General features: G+C 45.0%; 1 protein-coding gene across 2 annotated transcripts in view; it reads right to left on the bottom strand.

Annotated features, from left to right (window-relative positions):
- The window catches only part of LOC128606343 (rho GTPase-activating protein 42), a 75,930-nt gene that overhangs the window by 6,310 nt on the left and 50,112 nt on the right, over nt 1-19,508 (bottom strand). Inside the window, exons 10-22 of one of the 2 annotated variants that reach the window (XM_053622382.1) lie at nt 18,762-18,871; nt 16,431-16,487; nt 14,779-14,857; nt 12,265-12,304; nt 11,778-11,840; nt 11,585-11,659; nt 9,668-9,752; nt 9,451-9,509; nt 9,019-9,124; nt 8,161-8,320; nt 7,825-7,975; nt 3,938-4,279; nt 2,748-2,847 (exon numbers count right to left, since the gene is read on the bottom strand). In XM_053622382.1, the coding sequence (XP_053478357.1) occupies nt 2,748-2,847; nt 3,938-4,279; nt 7,825-7,975; nt 8,161-8,320; nt 9,019-9,124; nt 9,451-9,509; nt 9,668-9,752; nt 11,585-11,659; nt 11,778-11,840; nt 12,265-12,304; nt 14,779-14,857; nt 16,431-16,487; nt 18,762-18,871 (1,427 nt within the window). The remainder of the gene's footprint in view (nt 1-2,747; nt 2,848-3,937; nt 4,280-7,824; nt 7,976-8,160; nt 8,321-9,018; nt 9,125-9,450; nt 9,510-9,667; nt 9,753-11,584; nt 11,660-11,777; nt 11,841-12,264; nt 12,305-14,778; nt 14,858-16,430; nt 16,488-18,761; nt 18,872-19,508) is intronic. The other variant, XM_053622383.1, reaches the window with a different exon arrangement.

The following is a 19,508-nucleotide window of genomic DNA, read 5'->3' as shown; positions in this document are numbered from 1 at the left end:
GTATGTATATATATACACACATACATACACACAGACAGACAGATTATATATATATATATATATATATATATATATATATATATATATATATATAAAAACATGAGATGTTTAATTAACATCACACCACGCTGCTGCTGAGGTCTGGACTGTGATTGGTCGTCAGGTGGTGATGAGTTCTCTATAACAGCGGCTCTGACAGTAGCGCAGGTTTATATTAATACACTCGCTCTAATACGTTATTGTTTCTATAGTAACGGCTCGTTCACTGGGATGTTGATTTAAGATTTATAGAAGGAGTCTCCAGTGTCAGAGGTAAAGCTGTAACTGTTTTCCAACCTCTTCCGGACAGAGGAGTTTACACATCATTGCAATTAGGAAAATAATGAACTTCAGGGTGATGACAGAAAAGTATAACGCGTTTTTTTTTACGCGTATGCTAGGAAAAGTGACATAAATTCCGTCATCAGCAGAGTTCATGCACTATTTAGTTCTTCCACAAGGTGGCGATAGTGACCCAGGGCCATTGATTCTCAAGGTAGTTGAAGAAAAAACGGAATAAACGGAAGAGATGGAAATGAGTGCAGGTTAGAACGTCCCCGCGTGTGTATAATTCTAGCCTTAAAGAGTATAAGGATGTGTATACGGGCGCTAAACGTGGCGAGAGATTACCCAAGCATTGTTCTTCACGTTGTTGTGATTCTTCTGCGTTGTCGACTTTCACACAGAACACCTGCTTTACTGCTCTGTACTGCCTCTTGTAGGTCAGGACAGGTAGTGCAAGTTATCGTAATGCACACGCGTCGACCGCCTGTGTACACGTTCGTGTCAAATGGAGTTTACTTTGCAAGGCTATGTGTACGACTGTGCACACGCGTAAAAAAAAACTACGTATACCAGAGGCTTAACAGGACAAACACTACACCACAGTACACCAGTAGGGGGCGCTGAAGTGTATGTCTGGGTGAAATACAGTAAATAAAGATGTCTGGTACATTAATACGATGTGTGAATTGATTGCGCATATAGCGAGGCTAATCATGAAAACTCGGTGCTAATAAACACATCAGCATCTGTTATACCTGCTTTTATTCTCATTTATTATCATGAAAAACCACATCAGAACAGAACTACGCTTTCAGTCGGATCCCGCGGCCCGGGTTTCTGTCCACACACAGCCATTAGAACACTTCCGTCCTGAACACGGACCATTTATGTCCACAGCGTGTCGAAAGATCGCTCGGTTCTGCAGGGAGGAACACGAGTTTCTCATTACGCGTGTAATTACAGAACACAAACACAGACGTAGGAGGACGTGTGCGTGATGAGAAGCGGAGCTGCTCTCTGCTTTCTGTCTCCTGCTGAACAATGACGGAAAAATATATCTGTCCATGGAGAGAGAGAGAGAGAGAGAGAGAGAGAGAGAGTAAGACAGAGAAAGAAAGACAGAGAGTAAGACAGAGAGAGAAAGACAGAGAGAAAGATAGAGAGAGAAAGACAGAGAGAAAGACAGTGAGAGAAAGATAGAGAGAGAAAGACAGAGAGAGAACGACAGAGAGAGAACGACAGAGAGAGAACGACAGAGATAAGGGACTACAGGTGAGCCGGTAGGTCACATCAACCCTGTCAGTACACAGAACATAATTAAAGCTCCTACAATACACAAATACGTCTCTCTCTCTCTATCACTGTCTGTCTCTTTCACTGTCTCTCTCTTTCTCGATCATTCTGTCTCTCTCTCTCCCTCTCTGTCTCCCTCTCTGTCTGTCTGTCTGTCTGTCTCTCTCTCTCCAGATAAGATGATATTTAAAATCTGGTGGATTGTCCCAAACAGAATGAGAGGATTAAACAGAGAGGAGTTAAGAGTGAAGTAAGGAATAAAACATGTCGGGGGCATGCTGCTACAGGAAAATCATCACAATTACACCTGTATTTACTAAAGGAGAGCTCTTTGGCAGTGAGGGCGTGGCTGTGAAAGGGAAGAGTCACAGAGAAGGAGTGTGTGTGTGTGTGTGTGTGTGTGTGTGTGTGTGTGTGTGTGTGTGTGTGTGCGTGTGTTCGTGTTCTTGCTGGTTTTTCAGTTTAGTGAGAGTGCTATGCTGAAAAGCTCGGAGTAAAATCCTGAATAAAGCTCCGCCTCCACGAGTCCCTCCTCACACCTTAATGTAGTGGAATGTTGGTGAAACGAGTTCGACACAAAACACCACGAACACGCAGCTCGTCATGTTCCCGAGAAACCGCAAAGGAGTTCAACCTCCTCTGTCCTGAAGATAAAATCTTAAACTTACAGCTTTACCACTGACTTCACAGCACTGACACTGGAGACTCCTTCCATACCTTACATAAACATCTCCTTACTATAGCAGCGATTACACACAGTTCTTAACCTGTTTATTATCAGTGGAGTGTGTGCTGTACACGCCCCTGTGAAGGAGCCGTTACTATAGAAACGTATATTAAAACACATTAATGTAAACCTGTGCTACTGTCAGAGCCGGCGTTATAGAGAATTAATCAACACCTTCTGACCAATCACAGTCCAGAACTCAGCTTAATAAAACGTTAGAGCTGCATTTTCTGGGTCTGACATGAGGAGGATCTTCACATGATGATGTATTGCGATGTTCTCGTGGTTCTCGTGGTTCTCGTGTCCGCGTTTAAAACGAAGCGTTATGACTGAATTTACAGCCGCAGATGGTCACAGCAAATCTGAGTTTCCTTAGATTAGACAGAGTTACAGCATCACTCACACTGAGATCGGTCTCTGGTAGCTGCTGATCGAGCCGAAGTCCTGGCGCTGGGGCAGTTTGGGAGGCGGGTCGGGCCGCGGGACGCCGTCGTGCTGTTTCTCTGTCACGATAAACACCAACAACTTACTGAGGAACTCAGATTATACTGAACATCACAACAACACACACTTATAGAGTTCCTCATTCAAAATGGAAAAACAACTTTTAAAACTCTAATCTGTGTGTGTGTGTGTGTGTGTGTGTGTGTGTGTGTGTGTGTGTGCGTGTTTAGTCCAGACTCCGTGAGAATGGAGGTGTAGGAGCAGCTGCTGAACTCCTTCATGACGTGTTCAGTTGAAGGTGTTTGTGTATAAATGAAGCTGTAAACGTGTGGAATCGCTCCTTTCAGAGGCGGAACTACTTTTTCAGAGGGAAGAGTTTGTGGTAGTTGTGCGTCTCTGATGGCGTATGGATTCCACAAAACCTTCAGGAACGTGTAAAGGAACCGGAACTACAGTTATTTTACATCTTTCCATCTCTCTCTCTTCTACTCCAGGATTTTACACTTTCCATCTCTCTCTTCTACTCCAGGATTTTACACTTTCCATCTCTCTCTTCTACTCCAGGATTTTACACCTTTCCATCTCTCTCTTCTACTCCAGGATTTTACACTTTCCATCTCTCTCTTCTACTCCAGGATTTTACACCTTTCCATCTCTCTCTCTTCTACTCCAGGATTTTACACTTTCCATCTCTCTCTTCTACTCCAGGATTTTACACTTTCCATCTCTCTCTTCTACTCCAGGATTTTACACTTTCCATCTCTCTCTTCTACTCCAGGATTTTACACCTTTCCATCTCTCTCTTCTACTCCAGGATTTTACACTTTCCATCTCTCTCTTCTACTCCAGGATTTTACACTTTCCATCTCTCTCTTCTACTCCAGGATTTTACACTTTCCATCTCTCTCTTCTACTCCAGGATTTTACACTTTCCATCTCTCTCTTCTACTCCAGGATTTTACACTTTCCATCTCTCTCTTCTACTCCAGGATTTTACACTTTCCATCTCTCTCTTCTACTCCAGGATTTTACACTTTACATAAACGAACAGCTGAATTTACACGTCCAAAATAACTTTGTGCGTCCACATGACTAATAATCCTATTGGTATAAAGTAGGATAAATGTGGTGCGGTGTCGGTGTCGGTACCGTCGGCGCTGTGGAGAGATCGGAGAGACGGTGTTGGAACACAGCCGAGGCGGTCTGATCTCACCGCAGCTCCACTGCTCTGTGTGACGTTTCTGTGAGCTTTCATCAGAGCAGGTGAGCTGTAAGAGTCCTCTGAGTCTCCATCCGCCCGCCCCGCGTCCTCTCTGGAGCCCGAGTCTCGGCCCCGGGGCCCGCTGGAGGACGGAGACGATGGGAACGACGGCTTCTCTTTATGCAGAGCGCAGGAGCTCAGCTTGGACATGTTCTGCTCTGAGGAGTGAGACGAGAGCGACTCCACGCTGCCCATCGCTGTGCTGCAGGAAGTGCTGCTTAACGTGTCACCTACACACACACACACACACACACAATAAAACACACTACACTCTCTACACTCCACACACTCTGGGTTTAGACATTTATTACATTAATATTTATTACAGTGTGCTTTACCATTTATTCCCTCATTATTCTTTTATTGTTCATTATTTTCACATCCATCTACCATTTATACACCCGTTATCCATCCATCCATCCATCCACCCGTTACCCATCCATCCATCCACCCACCCATTATCCATCCATCCATCCATCCATCCACCCGTTATCCATCCATCCATCCATCCATCCACCCGTTATCCATCCATCCACCCACCCGTTATCCATCCATCCATCCACCCACCCGTTATCCATCCATCCATCCATCCACCCACCCGTTATCCATCCATCCATCCATCCATCCATCCACCCGTTATCCATCCATCCATCCATCCACCCACCCGTTATCCATCCATCCATCCATCCACCCACCCGTTATCCATCCATCCATCCACCCACCCGTTATCCATCCATCCATCCATCCACCTGTTATCCATCCATCCACCCGTTATCCATCCATCCATCCACCCGTTATCCATCCATCCATCCATCCACCCGTTATCCATCCATCCACCCACCCGTTATCCATCCATCCACCCACCCGTTATCCATCCATCCATCCACCCACCCGTTATCCATCCATCCACCCACCCGTTATCCATCCATCCATCCATCCACCCGTTATCCATCCATCCACCCACCCGTTATCCATCCATCCATCCATCCACCCACCCGTTATCCATCCATCCATCCATCCATCCACCCGTTATCCATCCATCCATCCATCCACCCACCCGTTATCCATCCATCCATCCATCCACCCGTTATCCATCCATCCATCCATCCACCCGTTATCCATCCATCCACCCACCCGTTATCCATCCATCCATCCATCCATCCACCCGTTATCCATCCATCCATCCATCCACCCGTTATCCATCCATCCATCCACCCGTTATCCATCCATCCATCCATCCATCCACCTGTTATCCATCCATCCATCCACCCACCCGTTATCCATCCATCCATCCATCCACCCGTTATCCATCCATCCATCCACCCGTTATCCATCCATCCATCCATCCATCCACCTGTTATCCATCCATCCATCCATCCACCTGTTATCCATCCATCCATCCATCCACCTGTTATCCATCCATCCATCCATCCACCTGTTATCCATCCATCCATCCATCCACCTGTTATCCATCCATCCATCCATCCACCTGTTATCCATCCATCCATCCACCCGTTATCCATCCATCCATCCACCTGTTATCCATCCACCCACCTGTTATCCATCCATCCATCCACCCACCCGTTATCCATCCATCCATCCATCCACCTGTTATCCATCCATCCATCCACCCGTTATCCATCCATCCATCCACCTGTTATCCATCCATCCATCCACCCGTTATCCATCCATCCATCCACCTGTTATCCATCCACCCACCTGTTATCCATCCATCCATCCATCCACCCGTTATCCATCCATCCATCCACCTGTTATCCATCCATCCATCCACCTGTTATCCATCCATCCATCCACCCGTTATCCATCCATCCATCCACCTGTTATCCATCCACCCACCTGTTATCCATCCATCCATCCACCCACCCGTTATCCATCCATCCATCCATCCACCCACCCACCTGTTATCCATCCATCCATCTACCCATTATCCATCTACCCACCTGTTATCCATCCATCCATCCACCCATTATCCATCTACCTACCCGTTATCCATCCATCCATCCATCCACCCGTTATCCATCCATCCATCCATCCACCCGTTATCCATCCATCCATCCATCCACCCACCCGTTATCCATCCATCCATCCATCCACCCGTTATCCATCCATCCATCCATCCACCCGTTATCCATCCATCCACCCACCCGTTATCCATCCATCCATCCATCCACCCACCCGTTATCCATCCATCCATCCATCCATCCACCCGTTATCCATCCATCCATCCATCCACCCGTTATCCATCCATCCATCCACCCGTTATCCATCCATCCATCCATCCATCCACCTGTTATCCATCCATCCATCCACCCACCCGTTATCCATCCATCCATCCATCCACCCGTTATCCATCCATCCATCCACCCGTTATCCATCCATCCATCCATCCATCCACCTGTTATCCATCCATCCATCCATCCACCTGTTATCCATCCATCCATCCATCCATCCACCTGTTATCCATCCATCCATCCATCCACCTGTTATCCATCCATCCATCCATCCACCTGTTATCCATCCATCCATCCACCCGTTATCCATCCATCCATCCACCTGTTATCCATCCACCCACCTGTTATCCATCCATCCATCCACCCACCCGTTATCCATCCATCCATCCATCCACCTGTTATCCATCCATCCATCCACCCGTTATCCATCCATCCATCCACCTGTTATCCATCCATCCATCCACCCGTTATCCATCCATCCATCCACCTGTTATTCATCCACCCACCTGTTATCCATCCATCCATCCATCCACCCGTTATCCATCCATCCATCCACCTGTTATCCATCCATCCATCCACCTGTTATCCATCCATCCATCCACCCGTTATCCATCCATCCATCCACCTGTTATCCATCCACCCACCTGTTATCCATCCATCCATCCACCCACCCGTTATCCATCCATCCATCCATCCACCCACCCACCTGTTATCCATCCATCCATCTACCCATTATCCATCTACCCACCTGTTATCCATCCATCCATCCACCCATTATCCATCTACCTACCCGTTATCCATCCATCCATCCATCCACCCGTTATCCATCCATCCATCCATCCACCCGTTATCCATCCATCCATCCATCCATCCACCCGTTATCCATCCATCCATCCATCCACCCGTTATCCATCCATCCATCCATCCATCCACCCGTTATCCATCCATCCATCCACCCGTTATCCATCCATCCATCCACCCGTTATCCATCCATCCATCCATCCATCCACCCGTTATCCATCCATCCATCCACCCGTTATCCATCCATCCATCCATCCATCCGTTATCCATCCATCCATCCATTCCATGTTTACCTCAATCCATCTTTAAATCCATCCATTTAATAGTTTATAAATATTTCCATTATTCCACCCATCAGTCCTATATCCATTAACCTGTTCATCCATTTATTTCTCCAGCCATCACTTATTTTTTCTATTTTTATATCCACCAATCCAGTTTCAATCAATACAACCACCATCCATCCATATAACCATCCATCTATCTACCATCCATCCATCCATCCATCCCCCTCTCCTCATCTCCCCATCTCAGTAAAGTCAGTTAACAAAACTGCTAGTAGAATAATTATAACATTAAATAAAGTATAAACAAAGGCATAAAGCCAGTGTGTGAAGCATAATAAGGTGTGTGTGGAGTGTGTGTGTGGAGTGTGTGTGAAGCATAATAAGGTGTGTGTGGAGTGTGTGTGTGTGTGGAGTGTGTGCTGATGTGTAACTGACTTTCTGCGTCAGCGAGACACAGCGAGTGTGTGTACGGGGGTTTGGGTCTGCGTGCTCCTGTGGAGAGACAGATGGCTCTGTTCCTGCGTGACTCTGGACGAGTCTGAAGCTGTGCCAAGGGAACATTAGGGTCTGGAGTCTGGTGGAAGACCTGCACACACACACACACACACACACACACACACACACACACACACACTTCACACACTAATGTAATAATCAGCGTTGTGTCTGGAGGGTGAAGGTTTAGTGAAGGTTTAGTGAAGGTTTAGTGAAGGTTTAGAGAAGGTTTAGAGAAGGTTTAGTGAAGGTTTAGTGAAGGTTTAGAGAACGTGCCTTCTCAAAGTTCTCGATCAGGATCTCCACCACAATGTTCTGGAACTTGATGTTCATCATGGCAGCCACCGTCTCCTCCCGAGAGCGCATCAGCGTGGGGCCAAAGACCACGCCCAGGTTCGACACGGTCATCATGTTGGTCTTACTGTGAGTCGACACACTACACACACACACACACACACACACACACACACACACACACAACAAAGCACATGAAGGAAGAAATGAGAAAATAAACAGTAAAATAACGCAGAAGTTAATTAATCCACATAAAAAATCAGAGAAAGTGAGAGAGAGAGAGAGTGAGAGAGAGAGAGTGTGAGTGGGAGAGAGAGTGTGTGAGAGAGTGAGTGAGAGTGTGAGAGAGAGTGAGTGAGTGAGTAAGAGAGAGTGTGAGACAGAGAGTGTGAGAGAGTGAGAGAGAGAGTGAGTGAGAGTGAGAGAGAGAGAGTGAGTGTGAGAGAGAGAGAGTGAGTGAGAGAGAGTGTGAGAGAGAGAGAGTGTGAGAGAGAGTGTGAAAGAGAGTGAGAGTGTGAGAGAGAGAGTGAGTGAGAGTGAGGGAGAGAGAGAGAGAGTGCGTGAGTGAGAGAGCGTGAGAAAGAGAGAGTGAGTGAGTGAGTGAGTGAGAGAGTAAGTGAGTGAGAGAGTAAGTGAGTGAGAGTGAGTGAGTGAGAGTGTGAGAGTGAGAGAGAGTGAGTGAGTGAGTGAGTGAGAGAGAGAGAGAGAGAGAGAGAGTGAGTGAGAGTGAGTGAGTGAGAGTGTGAGAGTGAGAGTGTGAGAGTGAGAGAGGTCTTATGAAAGAAAAGATGAATAAAATAATAATGAATAAATGAAAACAGATGCAGGAAGCTGACGTACGTAAGAAGGTGTTTTATTAGAATCTGCAGCATTTCCTTATTTTTCTCGGGCAGTTTATGGACCAGAGCATGAACAGCACACACTCTGTAATTCTGATCATCTGATTCTGTAACACACACACACACACACACACACACACAGACGCACACACACGCACGCAAACACAGACGTGCGCACACACACACAGAGGTTATATTCCAATTAGTGAATTTGGACAAAAAGTAACTGCAAAATAAATTCATGTAAATCTACAGTTGTCTCTAAAAGTATTGGCACCCTTTAAAAATGAATGGAAAAATGTTTCACACTGAAATGACAGTAAAGTAAATTTATTCTTAACTTATTATAACATACATTTGAACCTTCTGCCAGGTTTGTGTCATCACTAAATTTAAAGGATGCAAAGAGAAACATTCTGCATTTCAGACTCACTGACAGCCGTGATAAAGTCCTCATGGAGTCTGTATGTCATGAGCGGCTCAGTGAGACACCTAGTGGACAAACACAGGGATTACAGTCAGTGAAAATCTCACCCCAGTCTCATTCAGGAGCAGTCTCTCACTACAGTACACTACATGCTATTACCCAGAATACATTGCTCACACAGTGGATAATGTCAGCGTGTATGCAGTAAAGGGGGCATTCTGACCGGAGGTAATTCTTCAGGCCGCTGGTGATGGTTTTATTATCCCAGATTTCAGGGTCCAGGAACATGTCTGCTGGAGCTTTAGGTGCTGAAAAAGTTAATAATAATAACAATAATAATAATAAAATATTTACAGTGACAACATGTAATATCAAATAAAAAAAAAAACAATCAGCTGAAGCACCGATAAAAAGTGATTTTTAAGGCTTGTGGACTTATGAGGAATTTGTGTAAGTGCAGATTTATTTCACACTGCAGGACGGTCAGTGGAGACGTTGCGAAGCGACAGGAAACTGACAGCGAGCACATGCTCCGAGTGGCCAGCAGATGCTTCTATACAGCATAATGCATTAATGTGAGTTAGACGCTCAGCGGGAGTTCTCCTCCCCCAGCCAGAGACAAACTGCACTGAGCTAAAGGCTAATCACAAACACCTCTGAAATACGCCTGAGGATCTTCTCTACACCTTTACCCTCATTCAAAACAGCACAATCTACATATACATAAATATGCAAAATAGGAAACAACCTTAATGTCCTTCTTACAGCACTAACAACCTAATATCTCGAACATTAGCCAACTTAGCTCACTGTTAGCAAACTAGCTCACATAAGTCATGAGTTCCGCCTCAGAGCCTCGATTTACATCCTCATGTTCTCACTCGTTCATTTAAACCAGTCAGAATATATTTCAGTATTACCATGACAACCACAACTTCATCATTGCTAACATTTGCTAAGTTGTGAGCTAGCTAGCTTAGCATGCCAGATCTGTAGATTTTCCAGGCACCACACTGTCATTCTCTAATAATTTAATTTAAATATTGGACATGATTTGTCTAAAATCGTTGTGCATTTTGTGAATTTCGCAAAATTGCAATAAATTTGAGTCAAATACAGTCCAATCTGAAAGTATTGGAACAGCGAGGCCAATTCTATTGTTTTCACTACACACTGAAGACATTTGGGTTTGAGATCAAAAGATGAATATGAGGCGATAGATCAGAATTTCCTCTTATATACATCGATGCGTGTTAAAGTTAGAGCATGGCACCTTTTGTGGTGAACCACCCAATTTTTAGGTGAGCAAAAGTATAGGAACATGTAAGTCTGAACTCTTTTCTCAGCTTCAAAATGGCTTGAATTTCTCCCATAGACAGCTCTCTGATCTTCATGTTGGTTTATCCTTTTTAACAACAAATGCAGTCTTCACAGGTGAAACCCAGGGCCAAGGGTACACAATCAGAGCTATACATTCTTTAAACAATCAATTTAACAGGACACACCTGGGGAGCAAGAAATACCTGTCAGTCACATGTTCCAATATTGGTTTATTGGAGTTCAAACAAAGGGTGACATGTTCTTAGTAGTTTATCACATCTAGATTTAAATATCAGGAAATGAAATCTGAAATTCTGATCCTCCTTTCATCTCAAATCCTAATGAAGAGCAAAAACAAAAGAATCGTCCTTGATGTTCCAATACTTTTGGAGGGAACTGTGTCAAACTGTGTATCACCATCTTATACACTTAAACACCACACTGTAGACTGCAGGGTGAATGTGAATCTAGTTTAATAATTTTTTTGTTTGAGACGAGTGAGACGTGCGAGGTGTGTGACGTGTGTGGTTTGAGACGTGTGACGTGTGTGGTGTGTGACACGTGTGGTGTGAGACGTGTGACGTCTGTGGTGTGTGAGACATGTGTGGTGTGTGAGACGTGTGCGGTGTGAGACGTGTGGTGGTGTATGATGTGTGTGGTGTGAGACGTGTGGGGTGTGTGATGTGTGAGACATGCGAAACGTGTGTGACGTGTGTGGTGTGTGAGACATGTGTGGTGTGAGACGTGTGTGGCGTGTGAGACGTGCGAGACGTGTAACATTAAATCAGGAAGAACGTTTTTAAAAGGTTGGGTGTCTTACAAAAGACGAAGTTCATCAGCTTCTGCACTTTAGAGTTAACTCCTCCGACACGGTACAGTCCCATCGTGTTAATACCTGATGAAGAAGAAAACAAGAAGAGAGAGGCATATAGTAATTACACTCCACACACACACACACACACACACACACACACACATCAGGAGTGCTTCTTTAGTGTCCTGCTGTACGTTACCTCTCGCCTCGACCATGCTGACGCACTGCTTCACAAAGTGAAAGCCGGCTTCGTTCAGATGAGCTGCGAATAAACAAAAATACTCAGAATACTCAGTGGATTGAACTTACAACTTTCTGACTGTAAAGCAGATCAGAGCATTAACACACAAACCAGAGACATCTGAATAAACACTAATAATAAATACTGTAATAAACACTGTAACAATAAACACTGTAATGAACACTGTAACAAACACTGTAACAATAAACACTGTAATGAACACTGTAACAAACACTGTAACAATAAACACTAACAATAAACACTGTAATAATATCACTGTAACAATAAACACTGTAATAATAAACACTGTAATAATAACACTGTAACAATAAACACTGTAACAATAAACACTGTAACAATAACACTGTAATGAACACTAACAATAAACACTGCAATGAAGAGGTTTGGACCGTGTTTAATGTAAAGATGAAGATGAAGTACTCACTCTCCTCTTTCTTGCTCAGGACTGCAGGCAGGTTGTAAATCTAACACAGGAAATTAAACACTGACTGTAAACACACTTCAGAATGTAATAATCGTATATGTTATAAACTGAAAGGATTTAGATTAAACACTGCGGTGTTGACCAGGGTCGAGCAGATACTGAAGATAAACGAATATCTGTCATAAATCTAATATACACGGAATAATTCACTCGTCTTCAGTAAGCGCTTTCTCCTGTCAGGGTGCTGATAGATCCAGAGTCTATCCTCGGGGGGAATTAGAGCATCCAATCCACCACCACCACCTCCACCACCACCACACCCACCACCACCTCCACTACCACTACCTCCAAAACTACCACACTCACCACCACTACCACCACCTCCACCACTGCCACTACCTCCAACACTGCCACACTCACCACTACTACCACCACCTCCACCACTGCCACTACCTCCAACACTGCCACACTCACCACTACTACCACCACCTCCACCACTGCCACATTCACCACCACTACCACCACCTCCAACACTGCCACCACCACCACCTCCACCACTGCCACTACCTCCAACACTGCCACACTCACCACTACTACCACCACCGCCACTACCACCACCTCCACCACTGCCACATTCACCACCACTACCACTACCTCCAACATTGCCACCACCACTACCTCCAACACTGCCACACCCACCACCACCTCCACCACTACCACTACCTCCAACACTGCCACACCCACCTCCATTACCTCCAACACTGCCACACCCACCACCACTACCACCACCTCCACCACTGCCACCACCTCCACTACCACTACCTCCAACACTGCCACACCCACCACCACTACCACCACCGCCGCTACCACTACCTCCAACACTGCCACTACCACCACATCCACCACTGCCACACCCACCTCCACCACCGCCACTACCTCCAACACTGCCACACCCACCACCACCTCCACCACTACCTCCAACACTGCCACACCCACGACCACCTCCACTACCTCCAACACTGCCACACCCACCACCACTACCACCACCTCCACCTCCACCACTGCCACACCCACCACCACTACCACCACCTCCACCACCGCCACTACCACCACCTCCAACACTGCCACACCCACCACCACTACCACTACCTCCAACACTGCCACACCCACCACCACCACTGCCTCCAACACTGCCACACGGACCACCACCCCCACTACCTCCAACACCACTACCTCCAACACTGCCACACCCACCACCACCACCACTACCTCCAACACTGCCACACCCACCACCACTACCACTACCTCCAACACTGCCACACCCACCACCACCACTGCCTCCAACACTGCCACACGGACCACCACCCCCACTACCTCCAACACCACTACCTCCAACACTGCCACACCCACCACCACCACCACTACCTCCACCACTGCCACACCCACCACCACTACCACCACCTCCACCACCGCCACTACCACCACCTCCAACACTGCCACACCCACCACCACTACCACTACCTCCAACACTGCCACACCCACCACCACCACTGCCTCCAACACTGCCACACGGACCACCACCCCCACTACCTCCAACACCACTACCTCCAACACTGCCACACCCACCACCACCACCACTACCACTACCTCCAACACTGCCACACCCACCACCACTACCACTACCTCCAACACTGCCACACCCACCACCACCACTGCCTCCAACACTGCCACACGGACCACCACCCCCACTACCTCCAACACCACTACCTCCAACACTGCCACACCCACCACCACCACCACTACCTCCACCACTGCCACACCCACCACCACTACCACCACCTCCACCACCGCCACTACCACCACCTCCAACACTGCCACACCCACCACCACTACCACTACCTCCAACACTGCCACACCCACCACCACCACTGCCTCCAACACTGCCACACGGACCACCACCCCCACTACCTCCAACACCACTACCTCCAACACTGCCACACCCACCACCACCACCACTACCACTACCTCCAACACTGCCACATTCACCACCACTACCTCGACTACCACTACCTCCAACACTGCCACACCCACCACCACCACTACCTCCAACACTGCCACATCCACCACCACCATTACCACCGCCACTACCACCAACACTGCCATACCCACCACCACCTCCACCACTGCCACTACCTCCAACACTGCCACACCCACCACCACTACCACCAGCACCACCACTACCTCCACTCTGCAGGCTTAACATTTACAATAAACAACTGCAATTTTAATTCAAAGCTCTTGACGAGAGTCCGCATTTAACCAACAGCAGACACACAAATAAATTTTAAGCTCATAGTCTGATTCCCAGGATTATAATCAGACGAGCTGTGGAGAGAAAGGTGGAGAGAAAGGTGGAGAGAAATGTGGGGAGAAATGTGGGGAGAAAGGTGGAGAGAAAGGTGGAGAGAAAGGTGGAGAGAAAGGTGGAAATGATGGTGATGATGAGAAACTTACTGGCTCTTTGCCATCCATCGCTTCCAGCCACATCCTCCTGTTAGATTCAGACAGAGCCTGCAGGGTAATGATACCATGTCTAACACACACACACACACACACACACACACACACACACACACACACACACACACAGAGTTTACTCCAACTCACTTGCAATGCAAGCTGTCTTTGGGCAGCTGTTTTTAACATCTGTTTGTTTGTTTGTTTGTTTGTTTGTCTCTCAATCCCACAGTTCAGCAGTTCTAATACAAATAAAATGTTATAATTTAGTAAAATGTGAAAACATGAAAATGGACAAACGTATATTTTTTCTCATTGTGAGAATATTATGAAAGAAATATATGATTATTAATCCTACTTTTATTCACTTCAGACTTAAATCATCTTCTGTTCTGCTGGATAATCTGATTATTTCTAAAAATAAATGTTTACAGAACAGAAACGTGAAGCTTAAAGCCAGTAAACGTGTTAAATCACACTGCAGTTAGTTCTGCGTTGTTAACGCACGTTTTCATCCTCAGGGTGTTTATACATCTTCAGACAAGCTGAAGAATTTGCTGCGTCTCTGACAGATTAGTTTATTATTTTGATTAATCACTGGAGGAAAGTTTCATAAAGGAAACTCGAGCTGAATCTGATTATCAAACCCGTGAGTCTGGAGATTTAAACATCGCAGTCAGCAGGGGGCGCTAAGAGTTTAGCTCACACGGTATCTACGACGCGGCTGAAACGAGCAGACGATAAAAAACCTTCATAATGATCCAACGAGCCGCATGGGCCATGGCTGAGGCGTGAACTGAGCACTTCACGCTGATGTATGTGAGCTTTCAGGGACAATTTCAGATCATAAGCACTCATTAGTTCCACTTTAACACTTAAGATTTTGTAGTTTTTCTATTTCTATTAACACCTCCTGAGTTCCAGCGATTCCTCGGTTCCCAGCTGTGAAGTCTGCGCTAATACGTCTGATATTACAAATAACTGCTCCTCACTCGGCCGTGAACTTTATGTTTTATTCGAACGCAGATCAACAGCTATTAATCCGCTCCCACGAGCAGGTCAGTACCCGAGCTCGGGTTACAAACTGTTTCTACTTCAATCTGCGTTTGAATCCGTGTGATTAAAGAGGCTGGAGGAAACACGTCCCTCTGCTTCTCCAGCGTGAACGTGGAGCTTGTTGAATTGCCTCATTAATATAAAGAGTCGGTTTGATGCCTCGGCGTGCGGCGTGCGTCCGTCGCTTTTCCTCCATCGCATGCGAGAGGTGCAAATTAGAGCCGAAACCACGGAGACGCTCTCAAACCGTGATATTAACTATCGCCGCGTCAAGGGAGGCTTTGTGCAGCACAACACAATCACGCAATGATAAAAACACACTAAATTAAAGCGATTATGCGAGATGAGATGATTTGCAGGTGAGCCGAGATCAGTGCAGTGCGCATTCATGCCCTCACACCTCCTCAACATCTGGCAGCAGAGGAACGTGTGGAATTTAATCAAACCAGAAAAACAATCAAAACATGTCTGATCAGAATTACAGCAATGTGAATGGAATTTAAAAAGCGATGCTCATGCAGGTGGACATGAAAAAACACACACACACACACACACACACACACACACACACACACAGAGGAAATGTCACATACCGAACTTTACAGAAAAACTGTAGGGGTCTGAAAAGAGATCCACGACACACAGCGTTTCTACATCGTCATAAAACACAAAGAAATCACAGAACGCACACAGAACAGTTCATCAGACACCAGACAACATCTGTACATCCACATCACACACATTACGCACCTAATAAACACTCTGTGTGTGTGTGTGTGTGTTTTACAGTACAATACTGAGTGAAGAAGCAGAGTTACCGTGCTACTAACAGCACGTCCCTAAGTGTTCTATTCCTCCGACACAGTAACTTCACAACATTACAACATTTATTAGTGCATAATTAAACATCTAAAAAAACAAGTGCTGCAATTAGCAAATAAAAAAATGTGTGTAATCGTTGATGTGGTGAAGCTTTCAGTAATTTATATAACGTGTATGTAAGGAGTCTCCAGTGTCAGTGCTGTGTAACAGTCAGAGGTAAAGCTAACTAAGGTAACTAAGTTTCATATCACAGAGGAGTTTACACTTCTTTGAGAGAAAATAAAGAGACAGAGAGAATAGAGAGAGAGAATAGAGAGGGAGAATAAAGAGAGAGAATAGAGAGAGAGAATAGAGAGAGAGAATAGAGAGAGGGAATAGAGAGAGAGAATAAAGAGAGAGAATAGAGAGAGGGAATAGAGAGAGAGAATAGAGAGAGAGAATAGAGAGAGGGAATAGAGAGAGAGAATAAAGAGAGAGAATAGAGAGAGGGAATAGAGAGAGAGAATAAAGAGAGAGAATAGAGAGAGAGAATAAAGAGAGAGAATAGAGAGAGGGAATAGAGAGAGAGAATAGAGAGAGAGAATAGAGAGAGGGAATAGAGAGAGAGAATAGAGAGAGGGAATAGAGAGAGAGAATAGAGAGAGAGAATAGAGAGAGGGAATAGAGAGAAGGATGGTGAGGGAACGAGTGTTTATAGCTGCTATAACGTAAGTGACAACAGGAACTCACTGTTTAACCGAAATTAAATGTAACTATAAACGGATAAAAATGATCACGTGTTCTTTAATAAATAATAAGAGGAATAAAACACTTGGGGATGTGCTATTATAATAAAATAATAACTTATTATATTATTATCTTGGATGGTATGGGGTGCATTAGTGCCTCTGAAATGTGCATCTGCTTCCATCCAGATTCCATCCCATCTTTACTTCTGAAAGACTCCGCCTCTCTAAGATCCCCCTTTTATACCCAATCACGTTACTGCCCTGTTCCCAATCAACCTCCAGCTGTTTCTTTTTACTCACACTTACATTTCCAGTCGTTTGTTTCCCCTGTCCCAACTTTTTTGGGACGTGTTGCTGCCATCGAACTCAAAATGACCTTATTTTTTCCTTAAAACGGTTCATTTCCTCAGTTTAAACATTTGATACGTTTTCTATGTTCTATTGTGAATAACGTACGGCTTTATGAGAGTCACAGATCACTGCGTTCTGCTTCGATTTACATTTTACACAGCGTCCCAACTTTTTTGGAATTGGGGTTGTATTAGCTGATGATGAATAAATTAAAGCTGAACTAAAGTACGATATTTAATAAGAGAGGAAACAGCAGGAAGTGTGTAGAGCTGCAGAGACAGAACCAGGAGAAGTGTAGTGCAGAACCGAGGGTTCGGGTTACAGGAAGTCTCTAATCATGCCCTTCAGTTTATTTATAAACTTTACTTCATTCTCTGTTCTTATCTTGTCTCCACTTTGTGTACGTCATCAGCCGTGATGGAGACACACACACACACACAACACACACATACACACACACACACAACACACACATACATACACATACACAACACACACAACACACACATACATACACACAACACACAACACAAACAACACACTGAGCGTGTGTGTATAGCAGTATGAGAGTGTGTGTGTGTGTGTGTGTGTGTGTGTGTGTGTGTATAGCAGTATGTGTGTATAGCAGTATGAGAGTGTGTGTGTGTATAGCAGTATGTTGTATAGTAGTATGAGAGTGTGTGTGTGTGTGTGTGTGTGTGTGTGTGTGTATATAGCAGTATGTGTGTATAGCAGTATGAGAGTGTGTGTGTGTATAGCAGTATGTTGTATAGTAGTATGAGAGTGTGTGTGTGTGTGTGTGTGTGTGTGTGTGTATATAGCAGTATGTGTGTATAGCAGTATGAGAGTGTGTGTGTGTATAGCAGTATGTTGTATAGTAGTATGAGAGTGTGTGTGTGTGTGTGTGTGTGTGTGTGTGTATATAGCAGTATGTGTGTATAGCAGTATGAGAGTGTGTGTGTGTATAGCAGTATGTTGTATAGTAGTATGAGAGTGTGTGAGTGTGTGTGTGTGTGTGTTCACCTCTCCATCACCTCCACGTCGAAGCAGAAGCGTTTATCGATGGAGTTTGTTTTTCTCCTGATGCAGGACTTCAGCTTGAACACCTCAGGAGGATTTAACACCAGCTCACTCTACACCACAGATACACCAGAGGAACACGGAGAGAGCCACTCATCACCTGTCTTTATATATTCAGACGTCTATATATTCATACATCTGCTGTATATATTCATACATCTATATATTCATACATCTACTGTATATATTTCTAAATGTATATATTTATAGACTCAGTGTTTCTGTTGCACTGAATCTGATCAGCAGTCTTGCGCAGTTTCATGTAACAGGTTAATTATTATAATTAGAGGTTAAAAATCTCACAGTTACAAAGTAAAGTATTTTAAAACTTTTAAAACAAGAAATTGAATTCCCTTACAGTTTCACCTGAGAGATGTATTTATTCTTTTATTGAGACTATTTGGGTTGAGTTTAATTCTTCTTCATAATTTTGCACTTATAGTTTATTTCTCCTGAACTGCTCTGTGAAGAGAGGTAAAGTCCCAGTGGAGTGATTTAATGATTTAATAATGAAAGAATTTATTGTGTGACCTGAACATCATCTTTGTGATATAAACACAGAGTGATGTTTCAGATACAGCACATCAGTTTTCTTCTGAAGTTCAGGTTCATCATCGTTCTGCTGGCGGTAAAATATAAAATGACCCAACATGACACACCATAACCACCCCATAACCTATCCATAACCTC

The sequence above is a fragment of the Ictalurus furcatus genome, chromosome 4 (genome assembly GCF_023375685.1).
Source record: "Ictalurus furcatus strain D&B chromosome 4, Billie_1.0, whole genome shotgun sequence".
In the NCBI taxonomy this organism is placed as follows: Eukaryota; Metazoa; Chordata; class Actinopteri; order Siluriformes; family Ictaluridae; genus Ictalurus; species Ictalurus furcatus.
The sequence above is the reverse complement of the archived record's forward strand: the minus strand, read 5'-3'. Positions and strand labels throughout refer to the sequence as shown.